Raw genomic sequence first — 20,184 nt, 5'->3', positions numbered from 1 at the left:
ATTTTGAACTTTCTTTAGCAAGGTGTTTTAATTTTTAAATAGCTATTTGATACTCCCCCGAAACAATTAAACAATTTCAAAGTGGTCAGAATAGTAAATAATTCCCAAATAAACACTCATAACCAGGAGTCAGAACTTGTAATATCCCTTTTAAAAAGGAGCTATTCACTAATTTCAGCATTATTGAAATACAGTCAAATAAAAATAAAAGAAAACCCAGAAAACAGTTTAAAAAGTTTACAATTTCAACTGAAATTTCAATTCTTCCCACCAAGCCAACAAAAACACTTAGAAGTTCAGGGAGTAGTATATTTACCCTGAAACTAAACATTGTTGTTCCAGAAAATACAAACGTAAAGTGTAGTGTGGTCTCAGGACCCTTGAGGGTCCCCCCCAAAACGCAAGGTCAAAACTATTTTCATAATACTAAAATGTTACATGTCTGCTTCACTCATGGTTTCACAAGTGCACAGTGGAGTTTTCCAGTGCCCACATGCCATGTCATATAAAAAGAACTGTCATGCAGAAGTAGTATGAGAATCCCACTGCTTCTATTGGGCCAGATATTAAAGAGATGTGCAAAATGTAAAACAATGGTCTTCTAAATAACTGTTTGTGGAAAACAGTAATTTGTCATCAAAAAAGGTATTTATGTTAACATGTAATGGGTTTATTATCGTTATATTTAAATGAATAAACATGTTTTAAAAATATCTCAGTATTAATTTCTAACACAACAAATTCTGAGCGATATAAGTTACATAAACAAGAGCTCTTTGGGGATCTTCAATAACTTAAGAGTTAATAACCGTCCTGAGACCAAAGTGTTTCAGAACTCTTGGTACTGTGACAGGAAAGCAGCCAGTTACTGCTTCCATTTTACCAATTTACAGGAACTGCACCAACGAGGATGTGTACTGGGAGCAGGGGCAACGCCCAAGTAAAGAAAGCACTGATGTGCTTCTTCAAATTTACAGAAAGAATTATTCTACAGAAGAAAGTGATTACCTAATCTCTATTTTCACAAAAATGAGAGTAAAATATGCCTTTAAACTTATCAATAAAGTTTGTCACCCTAAAAGAAAAGAAAATTTTCTTTCCTCAGCAAACAGAGAAGACCTGATTCAACTGGTAAGTCAGGAAACTCGAGTCTTCATCCTTGCCACCTCTGAGTATTTTCTCCTCTTCAGTTCTCAACACAATTCTGACGGTCTGTGCAAAACCAGAAGCAAATCTGAATATGAAAGTCTAACTGAAGATTTTAATCCACATCAAATCTGGATCACTTCTTACACTAAGCATTTCAATTTCACAAGTTTTCATTTAAAGTCAACAAGAGTTCCCACTTAATTACAAACCTCAAGATTTACCCAGAAAAAAATAGTCTTTAAAATTATTTTATTAACAACTGTTTAATTTACTTGTTTCTTAGATGGAAAGCCTGGTAGGTTAATTGAATAATGGCCTACAATTTTATAGCATAACTTTGTACATGAGTTGATTGGGACCCAATACAATCTAAAACATAGGAATTCAAAGACATTTCTTAAGAATTCCCTCCATGAGAAGGGGTCTGGAAGGACACCCCAAAAAAATGCAGACATTTCAAGTATACACCAACACACACCCAGACCTTTGCAGCATTCATTTAATTCTAAGAGGCATACTGCTCAGAAAAGGGGCAGCGATTTCCCAACTTTCTTATCAAAATAGTTCAGATAACCATACATTCAGCTAGATATGCACTGGACAGCAATGTTTCAAGAAGTCTGGAACTCTACACAGATTTTAATATAGTATGAAAACAACTCCTGTAGTCACCATTCGAAAAGGTATTCAACATGAATAAATAATGTTTGAGGAAACTGATGTTCACCTCTTTTAATACCAAGCTTTAAAAACAATTTAAATCATTACAAGAAAGTTTTTCAAACATGTATCACATATTTATATACGTAATCTCACCTTTTCTTGATGACACAGAGTCACAGTAATAGACAATTATCAGAAGAAGATGTAATATACTGATGCCCTCTAAGCTGGGCTGGCTGTTCCTACACTAACTGGTCTTTGACAATATATGCTCTTTTGGTCTGGGAAATCTATTAATCAAAACTTCACATAAAGACAAATGCATGAGCTCTAACGTATAGACATTGTGACTTATATGGGCTGCTCAAAGGCATTTTTTAAAAAAACTATTACAAGTTTCTCAGTTGTGTTCTGTTTTGATGAGATTGCCAGATTATTACTGGATGAATGAGGCATTATATAAATATTTAAACAAGTTCATTTGAATATTAACATAAAGCTATAACTAAACATTAGTATTGTTGCCTTTTTAAAACAAAGTATTCTATAACTTTAAGGTAACACTGGGTTCCAGTTTCTTTCCCCCTAGAAATGAACATAAACAAATGTCCTATTAATATCAGTTTGTCCAAACAAAGAAAAAAAAACTGAGGTGCAATCATGTCACAGTTAATGCATGTCTGCTTCCAATACATTCAAAGACAGTATTAAAAAAAAAAAAAATCAATAGTTAAAATAAGCCTTTTGCAGTCTGAGAATTCAAGATACTTTAAAAATTTTGTAAATACACATACATGCAAATTCTTCATATATACAAATTTTCACAAAATTAAGAAGTTGCAAAGAAATCAGAAGGATTACGGTGAATCTAACAAGCTACATTTAAATGCTTTACCACTGACATATTCCTGAACATAGCAGTTTTAATAAATTTTCTACATGGCCTTTTTATAAAATTTTCTCTTTTAGACATAAAAGTTAGTCACTAGAAGTCTTCTGAAATTCTAATTTAAGAATTCAAGATGTTCTCAATTCACTACTGATATTTAAGGCCACTTTGGTAAAGGCATTGCAGCAAGAACACAAAAACAATAGCATATTTTCTAGTATTTATTTTTTTTCACCTGCAAACTGTAGCAAAACATGATCAGCTTTATTATGCAGACAGGTATCCCTCTACATTTTTAAAGAATTTAGGCATGTATAAATAGAAGAGCTCTTTAGAAAGGAAAAATTCAAGAATGAATAAAACCTTCCAATTTTGACTCTTTCCAGAAGCAATGGTTAAAGTGATTTTAGGTCATTCATTCCAAGATATATGACAGCACCTTAAAAGTGGCTGATCCATTTCCCCAGTAACATTTCTCACATAACAATGTGTTAAAGTTACAAATACTGATATGCACAAATAGCTAATTTCTAAGAAAAATATGTACAGTACTGCAGCATAATGAATGTGGTATCTGCAATAACTTAACATTAGCCAATTTTTAATATACATGATACCGCTACTTTTTTTGCCAATTCACAGGTTAAAAGTTGTTACTGGAGCCCTCTGTTTCGCACATATTTCCTGGTGTTTAATACACAATGCAGGCTTTTTAAAGACTTCTCTTGTTTAAAGCTAAGATCAGTGAAACAAGACAACAGTGCAAGAGGCAGAGAGATGTAATATGTGACCATGTAAAAGTTCGTTCCAGTAAAGTGTCTATGTAAGGCTATAAGAAAGGATTGGTTGATGAGCTTCCTGTTGGAAATTGTCCTGTCGGTGCACCAGTCTAAAGGAAAACATAAGACAAAATAAATAAACAAACAAATAAGAGTGTGTGGAGAAAATATGAAAATATTTAATGTTATTTAATTAAACTAGATTTAATTAAATAGTATTTAGATTAGGAATTGTTTCATAATTATTGGCAATCATATTTATTCATTATTGTTATTAGCAATATACTGTAATAAAGCGATAGGTTATCAGGTACTGTGTTGTGCCTCTTATATCCATTATTTCATATAATTCTCATAATAGATTCTAAGAAGGGACCTGGCCCTAAAAAAATGCATTTATGATTGAAACCAAACCCGGCACCAGGATTCCTTTTTCACATTGTTCACTAAATCTACAGCCTCTCATAAAGCATTATTTTGACAAGAAAGCAGACAAGTTTCATGTCTAAAGTAGTTTATTTACTGTCAGTGCTTTGATTTGCAACTGATTAATGTGTTTTCTGGGGGTTTTTTTTTGAATTTTATTTTTTTAATACAGCAGGTTCTTATTAGTTATCCATTTTATACATATTAGTGTGTATATGTCAATCCCAATCTCCCAACCAATTCATCACACCACGCCCCCAGCCCGCCACTTCCCCCCTTTAATGTGTTTTCTTAAATCAAAAAGAGATCGTGCACAATGGCTGCCTCGATTTGTATAATCTTGCAGAATACCAAAGAGCATCTAGGTGGAATCTCATCCTGCTTTTCCCAATTTGAAAACAATGCAACAACTTATAAAGTGCTTAAAATTGAATTGCATCTCACTTACCATAAAAGGATTACTAGATACTCCAGCAGCTGCAACTTGACCAAAAGGGGTTACCACTGGCTTTGTTTGTCCAAATGCTGCAAAACCTGCACCTTGTTAAAAAAACCCACCAATTATAACCATACCTTTGAGACAATCTGATGCTCATAAAGCTTCATAATGAGTTTCAGAAAAATTCCTACCAGAGTAACAATAATAAAAAAATCAATGTTAAACTGTTGAGTCTCATGCTCTTTCAAATAGCAGTTAAACTTCCACTGGCATGTCTTAAAGAGCTTACATTGACTCTCCGGAAATGGTTAATTCCAGTTTGTCTCAGCTACGTGAATTGCTGACAAAGGATTTAATCAAGAGATAAGCTTGTGACTATTTGAGAGGGGCTGTGATCCAGGGATTTTAAACTTTAGCAAATGAGTGAAATGGGCTCCCCCCCACAAAAAAAAACCAAACAAAAAAAACCCTAAAAACAAAAACTGGTCTCTAGTGAATCTTCCTGAAAACAAGTAACAAACTCCAACCACAACAGTTACCTATTTAGAAAATGAGTTTATGTCACAAAAAAACCCCCAAAACTACAACAACAAAAAACGTACACAAAATGGAACAAAAACAGTTCTTCCAATGCAAAACAAACAAAAACACTCTAGGTCTATAAAGTTTCCTTTTAAAAGCAAGAGGCATATTAGAACACAGAAGATATAAGAAAGACACTGGAGATTCTGAGAAAGAAGAGGTACTCTTTAGTTCCTGATTTCTCCTAAACCTATAACCTGGTCACAAAAACTTACTAAATCACTCAATTTTCTGTGGCCCAAATCACCAAAGGCTTCTATATTTGCGTAGTAAACATTCAGCAGATAATGCTACAGCATTCTCCAGATAAGTCTTTTTGTCCAAACATTCACATTATGATACATAAAGGATACCTGCAGTGGACCTACAGCTAGCCAAATGTTAGATCTTACCATTGGGCTGCTGAGAAAAAGCTGTCTGTTGAGGGAAAGCTGCTTGGGCTGGGAAGGCCGGCTGCTGGAAGCTGCCGCTGAAGCTGGTGGGAAGACTGTAGGGAGCAGGAGTCCCGAACCCCGCAGGCATGCTCATGGATGCGGTGCCAAAGGTCGCCGCTGGCAGGAGAAAAGGCAGGCTGATCACTTACAAACGAAGGATAGGTTTTCGTATACCCATACTCAACATTATGAAACAGACATCATTTACCTTAAAAACAGCACGATGTATTTTAAATTCCAAAACTCCCAACAAACTTAATAGTAAGTTTTAGCTCCAGTTTAACATAATCTATATCTGTTCTCCTGAAACCAATGACCAGAATGAAACTAATAAAGCTATCATTTGAAATCACAAGAAAACTTCTCAGAGTAATTATATAGTTTGAGTCTAAACAGCAGTCTACTTTTAAAGTCCATCATCATGCAATTCACATGTATACTAGTATATACACTTTTTAAGTTTTGTTTTGCTATATGCAGTAAAATAGTCAAACATTTAACTGTATCCAGTGAATTGTCTGCTATAAGGTAATATATGTGTTCCTGGAAAAACATTTAAAAACTCTGCAAAACAGTTCACTATAAATAAAACTGACAGGAGAAATGGGGTCACAGGCAGGCCACTCAAAACCTATGCAGCTTTCTAACCCAAGGCAAAAAAAGGGGTGGGGCGGGGGGCGGTCCTAATAAAAACACTAACACAATTAAACTGAAAACATATGGACTCCCATTCCTTTTTTTGGAAAGTAAATGAACACTGCTTTGGATAAGGGGTATAAGGAAGGTTAGGTTAGGACTGATGAGTTACAGAAACTGGGGCAGAGTACATAAAAATTGAACAGAAAGTGAAATAAGCATTCTTACAAGAGACAAAGAATGTAAGGTGAATGACACTGTGTCCAATAACTTCTCCATGGCTTGCCATGTCCAGCCACCATAACTTGATGTTTATTCCAAGTTCATTCACAAGTTGGGGAAATTCGTGTGTGAACTACAGCTCTATATATACATGGTATGCTGCCATCACTCCCCCCATTTACAAATTACTTATGAACTAATTCACATTATTACATTATCATATTATTATATTATTTATATAAACACACATAGTAGCAGAACAGTATATTACTTTTTGCTAGTGAAGATTCAAAACAGAACCTTCCAACTATATGTTGTAGGAAAGGCCTCAGTGAAATAAGAGCCGATAATGGTGCTTTTAATACAGAACACCAGTAATTACATAGTGAAATATTTTCAGCATGATGCTATCAAAAAACATAATTCACTGAATTTCCTGATTTTAAGAAAAAATTACCAACTTGATTGCTGATTTAAGGCACAAGAAATTAATACTAAAAGTGCTACACAGAATTATCTTTTTTTAAAAAAAAAACTAAAAATCATGTTACAGATGTTGTCCAAAGTAATTCTCATAATCCTAATTTTTACAACAGTGCAATTCTCTGCAATGGACCTAATCAGATTTTCCAATTTTAAATATTACTTTTTATTACTGGTAAGAAAAAAGGGGAACTAAGCCACTGGGAAGCAAGTGAATTAAAGAATAATAAGCACACTGCAAGGGAAACAGGAGGGTTTCAGAACAGACAACAATGCACTGACATAACTTTGACAAATCACTTTTAAGAAAGCAGTATAAAGCAAAAGTTGGATACAGTTAAGCAAAACCAAACTCCATGGAATAATGTGGTAAAATGGTTTGGTACATCGAAAAGGTGTGTCACTCAAAGTACTATGAATTCAAACTTAAGAAAAATAATTGAGAAAGCTATTAACATTCTAATGTGACCATGGAGGTAAGCAATATGCTTTTCAGTATTAAAACGCCACAGAAGATTTTCATGTAACTTTAAATATAATGTATTCCCAATGCCACACATCCATGACCACTCCATTTTAAAACATGGAAAAAACTTAATTCCACATGCAGGGATCCAGAACACCAGCAGAAGCCTCCACAAGCAGGTAGACAAATTGCCACACAAATCTAGATATTAGTTGTGGCCACCTACCAAAATGAGCGTGAGGAAACACTTGAGAATGCATTGCTCCAGAAAGGCCTTATGGAAAGCCATAAAGAGACCAATGTCAATTAACTTATGAATAACTACTGGCAAAATAAAAGTAAATTTGTTTCATTAAAATGTTCTAAAATTAGAATATACTGTTACAAAGTAGGTAGCATCAGAATACATAATAAAGACACATCCAACAGTCTTTTTATTTCAACTATATTCATGACAGTGGTATTTACACTGTTTGAAATAAAGGGGAGATTAGAATAATACCAGAAAAACAAATATCAAATGAAGAAACATTTACGAAATCCATCTTTTAGACAAATAACATTTTTTTCATGTGAAGATACAATAATATCCATAAAAAGACTTTCTAGGCCTCACCACTTACACCCAAAAATGCTATTCATAGGATCATCTAAAATGATCTAGCATCTACCTTTAGCATCTAAAAAGTCAAATCTAAAAAAATAAAATAAAATAAAAACTCAAATCTTGGAGAAAGCACTTGAATAATGTTTGATTGTTTTATTTATGACTCCATACATTAACTAGAAAAGCCTAACGATAACTCAAGTGAACTAATTAAATATTACGTAGGGAAAATTATTCAATGTAGTTCATTAGAAAGGCGAGCAGCACTTTCAGTTTAAAATATGATGGCTAAAAAGAGAGAGAAAAGAAAAATACATCTTGTGCAGATCTTACCTGGCATGACTGAGGTCAGACAGGTTACATATAAACAAATGTAATTAACAGAAAACAAATTTAGGTTGTTAAGTACCAGAACCGCTGTTTTAACCATCTGGAGTGGGGTTGTTTCTAAAATATATGGCCATGCATTTTAAATTAACATACTTAACACCAACTAAATTTGGGGAAACAAAGCGATTGAGAGATTAGAGTGGTTCTGTCTTGGTTCTGTAGTATTCTAATTACAGGATACCACAACTTCTTTAAGCCTCAGTTTCCTCATTTGCAAACAGGGGGTGGAGGGACAGGGATAGTATAATACGTATCTACTTTACAAAGCTGCTGTGATTAAAAGTGCTACAGAGTAAATATCCAAGGAGTGTTATTTTCTCTTGCTAACTTAAAAAGATGTTTACAGTGTGTTCTAAATTCAACAAAAGGTTGATTGAGGGGGAAGGGTTCTGAAACAAGTTTGGTCACTTTATGTTTATCTCCTTTCCTAGAGCACTTTATAAGCTCTGAGAAATCCTGCATTAATAATACTGGTTAAATTTTGTTTAACTCAGCATTTCCCATATATATTTGGGCATAGAATCCCTTTCCACGAAGCACTGATAACACCATCTCAGGACACATGTTCTACAAAATAGGCTTTGGCAAAAACTGACTTTTAGTCAACAGTGATTGTTAACCAGTATTAATTTCTGTACCTCAATCTGCAACAATGATGCCTAGTCCTGGGCTGCTATAAAAATATTTTAGCCTTGTTTTAACAAGCTTTTTGATATATAATTCACATATCATACAATTTGTCCACTTAAAGGGTAGAATTCAGTGTTTTTTTTTTTAACATATTCACCAGGTGTACAACCATCATCACAATCTAATTTTAGAACATTTCATACCCCCCTCACTAAAAGAAATTCCATACCTATCAGCTCTCCATTTTGCCCCACCTACTTTCATAGATTTGCCCATTCTGGACAGATTATAAATGGAATCATACATTATATGTCACTCTGTGACTAACTTCCTTTATTTAGCCTAATGTTTTCTAGGTTCATCTATGTTGTACCATGTATCAGTACACGTCGTTACTTTTTATTATCAAACAAATTCCACTGTACGGCTATACCACATTTGGTTTATTCATCCATCAGTGGATGGACACCTGGGTTGCTTCCACTTTTTGGCTATTAGGAATGATGCTGCTGTGAGCATCTGTATACAGGTTTTTGTGTGGATATACGTTTCATTTACCTTCCTATGAGTGGAATGAGCAGAACCAGTGGAAACAGTGCTGGTTTATAAGCACTCTGGGTACTAATACTAGATTAGTCATTGATTAATTGTGGACCCTTAAGGCAAATCCATCAAATTGGTTTCCACCTAAGTAATAAAACAAAGACACCTGGCTAAATGCTACCATGATTCTTTCAGCTCTACATTTCTACAAGTTTATCTCCTTGTGGGGGGAGGGGGGGGGAATCTTTTAAAATCATTTTTTCATTAAATGAATGTTAGAAAATAAAGGTACTCATTCAGGGACAAAGGAGAGATTTAAGAGTTATAAGAGAATTTCCTAATATTATATTAACTTTATTAATTAGATTTAAGGGCTCAAGTGCTCTGGAAAAAGAATGCTAAATATTATAGAATCCTAAAATAAAAAAGGTCTTAGGCCACAATGGCTAGTTTACTGAAGGTTTCTATATAACATGGTAAAAGAAAGCCCAAAAGCTTTGTAAATGCAGGAAAAAAGTTATTATTAAAATGTGCATTTTAAGAATGAAATACATCAGTAAAACTTTTTAAATAGTTCACATTGAACTATTATCAATACCCTCTTTCAAAAGCTACCTCAAATGGAATTTAACAATACTAATATATTTGAGAACAACACAAAATATTTCCTAAAGAACTAATATTAATTTTGATGGTATAAAAACACTGGAAATACCTAAGCACAGTGTATTTGTCAGTGTTGTTTATATTTCAGCTTCAACAGAAACATGTTATATAGTTAACATTTACTTTGACTTAGTCAATTCAATAATAACCTAGTAAAGATGATCAATGTGATAAATCAAAATGGTTTATAAGGGGAAAAAATTTTTTACCTTGAAATAAAAATTTGTGGACACAGTAGATTTACCTTTCAAAAAATTTTGCTTAGGCTAATATTAAAATTACTTTATATCATCTGAACATACTTTGTACACTTTATATTATTTCACATCCCATGCAGAACCTTAACTTTAAAGGACTTTCATACTCCAAATAATTAGGGTGGGGGGGCCCTTGGCTCTAATAACAGAACCAGTCTGGAGGTACAGTCATGAAAGGAAAATAATAGGAATGATTTACCAAGTATACACAATAATGCAAAGACCATGCATGGTGATTTACATCACCTAATTCTCAAAACATCCCTGCCAGAGAATAGTGTTCACATTTTACAGAAAAGGACAACAATAAGGTTCTGAGGAGTTACATCAACATAACCTTGGTCAAGGTATAACTTGAGTTTCCATCCTTCAGTTGTCAAATGGGGTTATAATAGCTATAAACATCTCAACAGTATCTTGCAGATAATATATCTTCCTATCACTTTTCCTCCATTCATTAAAAAAATAATATACAGAAAGCATTTTTAGGATTACCTAGCAAGTAAATCTAAATCAGGATTTGAACACAAATCTGGCTGTACCCAAAACATATGCACTTAACTTTTCTGAGCCTCAGTTACCTCAGCTGTCAAAGAGTGATTAAAACATTTATTAGATGAGAGTTAAGAGGACTAAATGAGAAAATGTAGAAAACCCTGTGTCATGAGACATTTTATAAATTCATTCCACGAAGTCAAAATAATATGCTTAGAAACAGAAATATTACATATATCACAAGTGATGTATAAATATTTTGTCCAAAACACAACAGAAATTTGAAACAATCGCTGATTATGTATATTTGAATTAAAATAAACCATTTTTAAAAATCAAATTATGTGCAAAATTCAAATAGTTATTAAACATCTATTATGTGAGATATCAACAGATTATGACTGAATACATTTATATGAAAAGGAAAGTTATGGTTCAAACTCCCAATATCACATATTCTCAACCTAGTAATTACCAATTCTTACTGGTGCAAATTTATTGTGATGTTACAAACACCTTAATCTCTCAAAATACCACATCAACAAAGGCTATAACTGAAGTTCAAGGCTTTAGTTCTAAAATTATCTAAATCTAAAAACAAAACTGACAAATTCAGTTTAATGGGTATTGGGCCATACCACATGCACTTGCTAATATTCCAAGGTACTGGCAAATAACTCTGGTGTTCAGGGTAATAAGACAAAAATCAGAGAGGTACAACACAAGAAATATGTAGCTGGCTTACACTGTGAACCAAAAAGAAAAAAGGGGGGAGCGATAAAGAGGATTTTAAAAAAATTATCAGAAGAGAAAATATTCAAATGTTATACCACAAATTAAACCAGTTTCCCACAACCTAAAAAAATGTGAACACCTAAAAGAAATATGTACTAGAAAAAGACCTCATTATTAAGATCTCATGTAATAATGCCCATCCATTCCTTGCAATCCCATGAAAAGGAAAAAAGCAAAAAAACTTACACATTTTTTCTATTAAGATTGAGTTATAACCAATAATTGTGAAACCAGACCAACAAATAAGCCAGAATTACAATGTTCAAGAACCATCTCTGTAATATATTGGCTGTGGGCTTTAAGGCTTTAACTCTCATCTCCATGCTAGGGCTTCCGCACCTGAAAAACGAAAGCTTTGAGTGGTGGGTGCTAGATAACTTCTCCGGTCCATTTTCAAATATTAAATTCAAGGATTCTATAAACTTTCAGGTACTATATGTCTTTACGGACAAAACTAATCCACTTTACAGTCACTTCAGTAAGAAAGGAACCTGATTTTCTGATGTTCTTCACATGATGTCTTTGCAATATATACCTTTTCCAAAGCTTACTGTTCTATAATTTATATTTATTTCTTACCTGTTGCTCCTCTGGCATTGGTCTGAAATGGATTTGTAGAAGATGCCACAGAAGGACCAGCAGCAGCAACAAATGGATTTGTGGAAGGTGTAGCTTTAAAAAATTATAAAATACACTATAAAATCCTAATGCATTTGTATTCAATTATTTAAAGTATTTGTTCATATATTTATGAAGATAGAAAACTAGAGCTTTCTGATAATAAACTGGTGCTTTGATTGTCTTCTGGTATCCCTAAGAAAATGCGATACAATATGTATTAGGGTTCTTTATAAAAACCAGTATATATATACCAGAAACACGTACCTCCAAATGAAGCAGGCACACTTGAAGAAGCAGGCTGTGTCTGTGCAGAAGCACCCACTGGCACTGTTCCAAAAACATTACTGAAAACAAGTATTGAAAGAGTTCATGTTTTGAGGGGGAAAAAAAGCAACGGTAATCTATCTACAAGGTTGCCATAAAATATGGAAACAAATAATATTGAACATATCATGTATCACATCAGTTCTCAAACTTTAAGTCTCAGAACTCATTCACATTCTAAAAAATTACTGAGAACCCCAAAGAAGTTTAAGTTGCTATATTTACCAATATATATTGTACATCAATTAAAACAAATTTAAATAATTTTATTCATTTAAAAATAACAATAAAGCCATTACATGCTAACCTAAGTAGCATTTTTATAAGTAAATATATTTTCTAAAACAAAAGGAACCTAATGAGAAGAGTAACACTGTTTGATACTTTTACAAATCTCTTTAATGGCTGGCTTAATATAAGATCAACCTGTTGTGATATGTTGTTTAGGTTGATGCATATGAAGAAAAACTGGCCTCACATGGTAACATAGTTGAACAAAACAGGAGAATTTTAACACCTTTTCCAGATAACTGTGGATATTTTCCTTGACATCATACAAAAAACACCAGGGATCGTTTCCTAAAGGTTAGTTGCAATATGGAAGTTGAAACCGTATCAATGGACTTCTTATGTAAAGTAACATACACTAGTCTATCTTACACTTTAAATGAATCTTTTACTAACTTTATATCATTTGGAAAATACTTGATGCCAATCTTCAAAATGTCAACATATATCCCTATGCAAAATAAAAAATTACAATCATTAATATCACCATCCATCTCATCAGAAAAGTAATGGGAAGCTTAATTTTAAGCCCACGGTGGCCCCTAAATTTTCCAAAACTCTACTATTTGCTTGAGAGTATGTATTTTAAGTAGTTGTTTTCCTTAAAGTGACAGACTTAAAATTTCATTTTTGAGAAAATGTCTACCAAATATCCAAATCTGAATAACCATGGTTTGTCTATCAATCATACTTTCAAGGAAAAATGGTGTTCCATAAAACAAGTGGCTGGTTCATTCCACAACTCAAACAACCACACAAACTGATTTTTTACTCAAGACAGCTTTATATTTCAGTATATAGCAGAACTACCTGATGCATACCTTACTTCAACACACAGAAAATTAAGAAGACATATTTAAGGGTCAAGACTTAAATTCCTTTACTGCTTCATAAAGCATATTCATAATAAAAACTGCATCAAAAATATTCCTAAGTAAAACTGAATGTGTGGTGGTAAGGAATATAATGACTATTAGATGACTGTACGGCTTGGTGCCAAAGCTGTAAATCAATGCTAAGGCACCAGCAAGTTTTACCTGTCATAGTTTTTGCACCATCAATACAAATGTCAATTACTGAAAACACAAATAACCCCTCAGAATTATTATGAATTTAGGTTTTAACCTCACAGACCTTTTGAATGGGTCTCAGGTACTTCAAACATTCCATGGGTTACACTCTGGGGACCACTTATGATTATAATGTAATACCAATAAACCATTTCATTACATATACCTGTCTATGCTTCCAGACTTTACGACCACCTTGCTATAGTCCACTATTATATATGTGTAATGTAGACAACATTAATAAAGCAAAAAATATATAAATACTCTAAATTTTATTCTTTGGATTCAATTTTTCCCATCTGCCATACAGAAAATTTGTTACTGGAGAGTGAGCCAAACTAGTTAATGTTACAATCCTACCATTTCTCTCTGGAAAAGGTGCTAAAGGGAAATAAAAAGCTACTCAGATAACAAAAAAAGAAGAGACAATCTGCAGGAATGGAAAACTAAGAGATGGGTAAGACACTGTACAGGTAAGTCACCTGTACTTCTAGGTCTGCTTCCTTGACCCAAAGATGAAGAAGTCAAAAGTAGAAGAGTTTTTAAAGACTGAACACTGTTAAAATGCAGTAGACTTTCTGCTGCCAAGAATTTCTTACACCAGATCTATCTGAACACAGTAACAGATATGTCTATTTATAAATACCAGTATGACAAAAGAGATATAGAATTGGTCTTGGGTTCTGGTGCAAACATTTCTAAAACTGCTTATTTACAACTAAGGCTATAACATGCTACTTTCAGTGTTTAATCTTCATGACTGAGAACTGTACATTAAAAGCAAATAATTTTGTAAATGGATTCTCTGCTGAGTACAATTAAATGTGTATATGACTATCCATTTCAAGATGTGTATATACTCTGAATTACATTTTAGTGTTCAAAGGAAAAAAGTAACAAAGCCTTCGATTAAATAAAAAAATAAAACTATGGCACTTACTCAAGGATTATATTTTAATTAGAAAATTTAAACAGTTTCCTCAAACTTACAAAAATATTCAGGAATCTTTAAGCCCCAAATGATCATTACTTAACAGCATTATTATTCAGAGTTGAAAAAAAGTTTAAAAGATAAAACACAAAGCAGGAACACAGACTAAGACAAGCTACCTGCTAGCATTACTTGTGGAAGAATATGCGTTACTGGAGGTGGCCGCGGAGCTGAAAACGCTGTCCAGCTCTGCCAGGGCTGCATACTTGTCTGAAGATGCACTTGACTGACTGGGAACTGAAACCACAGAACCAACAGGAGCTTTACCTGTGGTCCCAAACCCACTACCCTGATCACCACCTGTGAACAAACAAAAACATATTACATCAAAAATTTTAACTTATGCTTAACTTACGCTTTCAACTTACAACCACATTTGCCATGAAACACATGTAAATTTAAAACCGATCTGGAGCTTAGCAAATAAATGGACATGATTCTAGAGTCTTATCCAATAAATAATCCAGAAAATATTGGACAAGATTAGTGCTATACATACCACTCTGATAAAGACAAAATACTGTTTCTGTAACAAAAACTAAGATCCAGTACCAATAGCATGTCTAGATTATACATAAAGAAGAAATTCTCAAAGTGCTACATTAAATCTGCAACATGGGGACATCTCATTCAAATGAACATATACACTCATAAAATGCTTGAACTATGTGAACAGTCTATTAATAATATCATTTTCCCAGGGTTGTTCATGAAAAAATTAGAGATAGTAGTAAGAGGAAACATTCACAGAGCACTTAACGATGTGCCAGGCACTGTTCTAAATGCCTCGCATGCAATAACACATATAATACAACTTTTTAAGTTCAATGCTATTACTACTGCCCTCGTTTCGGAGGGTGGATGAGAAATCAGGCTCAGAGATCAGGATGCAGAACCCAGTCTGAAAGGAGACCCCCTGCTGTTCCCCCACTACGCTACGCACTTTGAGAGGCAAAAAAACTAGCCTTAAGACCAAAACTAGGTATAAAAACACACTGTAAATATCTTGTTTTTTTTAATAAATACTAAAATATTAATAGAACATAGTTCAAAACAAATATATCACAGAAACTACCAAATAATCCTCTAGTCGTCTCTATTAATAGGATTTCTTGGCCCTTTATGGCCTTAGAACAATAAAGCAAGCTTTCTAAGACAAAATTAAATTTTTGTCAATTATTTTCTTTTAAATCTAGACGTTTACAAATTAGTTTCTAGGCCTTCCATTGTGTAGTTATTTCAGATCCAAAATGTGCCAAATAGTCATGAACATTTAGTGTAAACTAAACGGCTATACAACTAAGGAAAGCACATCCTCAGATTTTAATAAATACAACCAAATTTAGAGGACTGTTTAATATACAAATTTGTATTCGTTTGTTTAAAGCTTGATACCTTGCCCGGCACTGAAGATATTGTCTAAATTAGCAAGTGCCGCATATTTGTCTGTAGTCTGTAGACCAGCTTTGTTCGCTGAAACTTTACTAACAGCTGATGCTGTCTGATGACTCTGGGAAGTATTGAACGTTCCAAAATCAGCACTGGAGGATTTGGGGAAGTTATCAAAATGAGCAAAATTAGCATTTACTGATCCAGCACTTCCACCTGTAACAGAATAGACAGAAAACTTGAAATTGCTAGACTTTTCCCAATATCCTTTGATAAAGATTATATGATCATTTCTTCCTAAATTAAGTGTTCTAGAAGCAATCCTAAATTCCTAAAATTAAAAACTGGCAAGTGGCATTCAACTTTAATTATCTACACGTGACTTTTCATAATTTACAAAACTAGATTTTCAAAGGCCCTGGCAACATATAGGGCAACAAGTTTCTGTGTGTAATTTTCTACCCTGGAATGAAGAAAATAATTCACAGGAGAGTGTCTCCATGCTACCTAATTTGAAACTCAGTTACTTCATAGAACATTCAGCTATGTATACTATGACTTTTTACCAATTCTCCCTAAACAAACTCTGTAGGCAAGATGCAAAATATCTTACACTACAGAAGTTTTTGTAGTTACAATGGAGACCTGGTTGAAACAAATCCCAGGGTAGAGATTTAAAATGTTTACAATGTACTATTTTGATCCAAATTTCTTAAAAGGTGGTTTTTGAGCTTTAGACTTATTTTTACTTGAAGAGCTATTACTTAATGCCACATAATAATTTAATGTACACACAACACCACAATGTCTTCAGTAAAATTATGCCCTAATATATAGTTCAAGGAAAAAATTATAGCACATAATATATAAATAATATAAATATTACATCAACTTTATCCTGCTAAGATTTTAAAGACTGTTCTGTATTCTAGAGTACTCCCTAAGGTACTACTAAAATACTAAGACCAGTATATATTCATTCTACACTTTTGGTGCTACACTTTTGATGTTGGTTCTTTATGCCTAAACATTAGTCTCAGCAATCAAGATAGTAGGTATAGATATAGATATTTATATATTAAAGTGAGAGCAAAGCACACTTATAGGTATTTCAGAAACAGAAAGGTTACACCCTATTTTTTAAAAAACCACAAACACTTTCCATCAATCAGTTTTTTATGCATTCTAAAACAAATATATTTCTTTCAGGAATTAAACTCTAGTTGTTTTCGATTAAAACTAAGTAATGTTTGTATTTAAAAGACTGTGATCTGTTACAAGGAGCTGATGAACAAAGTACATACTGAGCTTTCAAAATCTGTATGAAGAAATTTATTTCAAATTAATAAAAACTGAATTATTAAATCAACTAACTCTGTTATGGTATACTACTGTGTTCTCTGAGTTTAGCAATAGTGGAGAGAGTAAAAGTGAGAATTTCTGAAGGCTTATCGTTAAAAGATGATTAACATTCTATAATTGAAAAACCTATAAAATATAGCACAAAACATACAAATTAGTAAAAGATGCCTACTTGACAACAGAACTTACTGTTGGAAGCCTGGAGAGGAAAAGCTGAAGTAAATTCACCAAAACTGCAGCTAGATGAAAGCATTCTAAATGCTGGACAGCCAGATATTATGTAAATGATGAAATTTAAAGGAAAAAAAAAAAAAGAAAATTGAAAGAAAAGGCTTTAAGACAACACAGAGTTAAAAGTTGAACGAAAAATAATCAGCCAAAAGATCTAAACAAAGGTTCAATGAGTTTCTGAAAACAATACAGTTTATGGGAGAGTATTCAATGTTTAAAGACCAATTCCTGCACAGAAAACTATTTAAAGTTTATTGAAGTGACTGTTAAATAATCTACTCAACTAATAATATTTATTTTCTGAAGCCTGTCGCCCTGAAAATTACTTAACGTTTTTAGTTCTATGGAAACAATCAACTAGCTTCCTTTATTCAGAGCCTAAATCGTAACGTGTTTTGTGAACCTAAAAAACTTTTAGTACCTTAATACCTCTGTGCCTAAGAAATTTAAGGAAGATTCATGTGCAGGAAAAGGAGAACAGATGTGAATTAGACAAAATACTAGCGTTCAGAAAAACGAACAAAGAAAAATATAAAGATTTCAGGTTTCCCCAGAGCTTTGTAAGACAGAACTATTTTAGAACCAGATAATCGCAGAATTTAAGTTTAGAGTAAATTTCCAAAACTACCTCTAGAGAGTTTTTTATTTTTTGAAGTAAACATTTAAGCATAATGCTGGAGAGCTCTACCTGTAGATTGGGGCTGAAAAGAAGAGTGGCTTGCTGTGGGGAAACCTCCAAAATTACTCGAACCACTAGACTGTCCAAATGCATCAAAGTTTGCAAAATCTGCATTTGCAGAATTCTGAGCTGTAAATGGTAAGGAACAATATATGTTAATGGATATGAAAATTATAAATGAAAAATATGATAAATGAATTTAAGAATTTTATGAAAGTTTCTATGTCTCACAACTTACTTTAAAGAAAATTCATTTAGAAATCAGATTTTAAATTCTACCAGTGTTTATTTCACCCAACTTCAAGCAATTTATTAAAGGGTATCCAGGAATTTCCAAAAACGCTTTGTACAATGATAAATTTGTACACAATAGCCTTTGAGTGACCTCAGGAATAGTACTGTAAAGTGCCTCTATTAAAGGAAACTCTGAATTAAGAGCACTAAATATTTAGTTACAGTAAAGCAGATAGAGATGCAGGATACAGGATACATTTGGAAAATTCAGATTTAAAATAGTGATAAGTGATTCATCAGTTATGTGAATCTAAAATAATGATACAAAGATGGCTTAATTACATTAAATCTTTTGGTTGCTTTTTAAGTTTATAACTATGTCACACCATAGCATATTTAAAAAAAGAAAACTCGAGTGTATAAAAAGAAGGACATGATCACCAAATAAATTGAAGATACTCATATTTTATTAGGAGCCTGCCATTTTAAAAAACATAGTAAAACTTAAGAAACGATAGAAACATAAAAATCATAGCATAAATGCACCTCATACCCAGTGAAAAAGACCAACTGGTATTTCCCAACTGGTCACCAACCTAAGAGCAAAATTCTAGGCTTCCCTAAAGTTAAAATATGTAAGTAAAACGAAATAACTCAAAAGACTTTTTTTAAGGCCAAAACAGATCAGATGCTGGGTAAGATTTTTATAGAGGATAAGATAAGAAGAAGAAGTGGTTGGTATGCAGGAAAGGGAATGCTAAGTGGTAAGAACGAAAAGCATGTCCAAAAGATGGAGAAAGGTTATATGTCACCAACAAAGTGAGTGAGCCACTTAAACCCTCTGCAGGCAATTCTACTTCTAGGTAGTTTTTGTAAAGAGAGAATATTGCAAATGAGCATGGCTGAATCTAACAGCTAAACAATGTGTTTTTTATAATAATGAAAAACTTAGAAACTCAAATGCCCAACAAGAGATCACTTAAATATATTATGGAACATCATACAATGGAATATAATGCAGCCATTTAAAAAAATTCATGTAAAAGAATATTTAGCCCTATACAAAAATACTTACAGCAAAGTAAATAAGATAAACAGATTAATAAATTCCAGATACATTTTCATCTGCTAATTTCATTAAACATGGCATCATGTGCATAGAAAATCTGCATTTTAGTTAAATCGAAGTAGTGAGATTTCATGTAGGTATCATTTCCTTCTTTGTTTGCCTGAGTTCACCAAGCTTTTTCAATGAATATGTACTCTACTTGTAAACAAACCAAAAGAAGCCACTAAGCAAAAAAATTTTCCATTAACAAAGTAAAACATTATTCTAGGAAGAAAATCAGGAAAACTTAACAGTATTTCATGTAATTGCTGTTTTATCTATCTAAATGGATAAGATGGGGGCGGCTGGGGGGAATGTACCTAGAGTAACCCCCTT

General features: G+C 33.1%; 1 protein-coding gene across 12 annotated transcripts in view; it reads right to left on the bottom strand.

Moving 5' to 3' along the window:
* Window positions 1-1,850: 1,850 nt before the first annotated feature.
* Window positions 1,851-20,184, bottom strand: part of AGFG1 (ArfGAP with FG repeats 1) — a 69,588-nt gene continuing 51,254 nt past the window's right edge. Inside the window, exons 6-15 of one of the 12 annotated variants that reach the window (XM_036857717.1) lie at window positions 18,516-18,635; window positions 17,786-17,857; window positions 16,241-16,450; window positions 14,965-15,145; window positions 12,437-12,516; window positions 12,131-12,223; window positions 7,395-7,442; window positions 5,320-5,478; window positions 4,355-4,446; window positions 1,851-3,590 (exon numbers count right to left, since the gene is read on the bottom strand). In XM_036857717.1, the coding sequence (XP_036713612.1) occupies window positions 3,531-3,590; window positions 4,355-4,446; window positions 5,320-5,478; window positions 7,395-7,442; window positions 12,131-12,223; window positions 12,437-12,516; window positions 14,965-15,145; window positions 16,241-16,450; window positions 17,786-17,857; window positions 18,516-18,635 (1,115 nt within the window). In that variant the 3' untranslated portion in view covers window positions 1,851-3,530. The remainder of the gene's footprint in view (window positions 3,591-4,354; window positions 4,447-5,319; window positions 5,479-7,394; window positions 7,443-12,130; window positions 12,224-12,436; window positions 12,517-14,964; window positions 15,146-16,240; window positions 16,451-17,785; window positions 17,858-18,515; window positions 18,636-20,184) is intronic. The other 11 variants (XM_036857716.1, XM_036857715.1, XM_036857719.1 and 8 more) reach the window with 11 other exon arrangements.

This window comes from Balaenoptera musculus, chromosome 7, assembly GCF_009873245.2.
Source record: "Balaenoptera musculus isolate JJ_BM4_2016_0621 chromosome 7, mBalMus1.pri.v3, whole genome shotgun sequence".
NCBI lineage: Eukaryota > Metazoa > Chordata > Mammalia > Artiodactyla > Balaenopteridae > Balaenoptera > Balaenoptera musculus.
The sequence above is the reverse complement of the archived record's forward strand: the minus strand, read 5'-3'. Positions and strand labels throughout refer to the sequence as shown.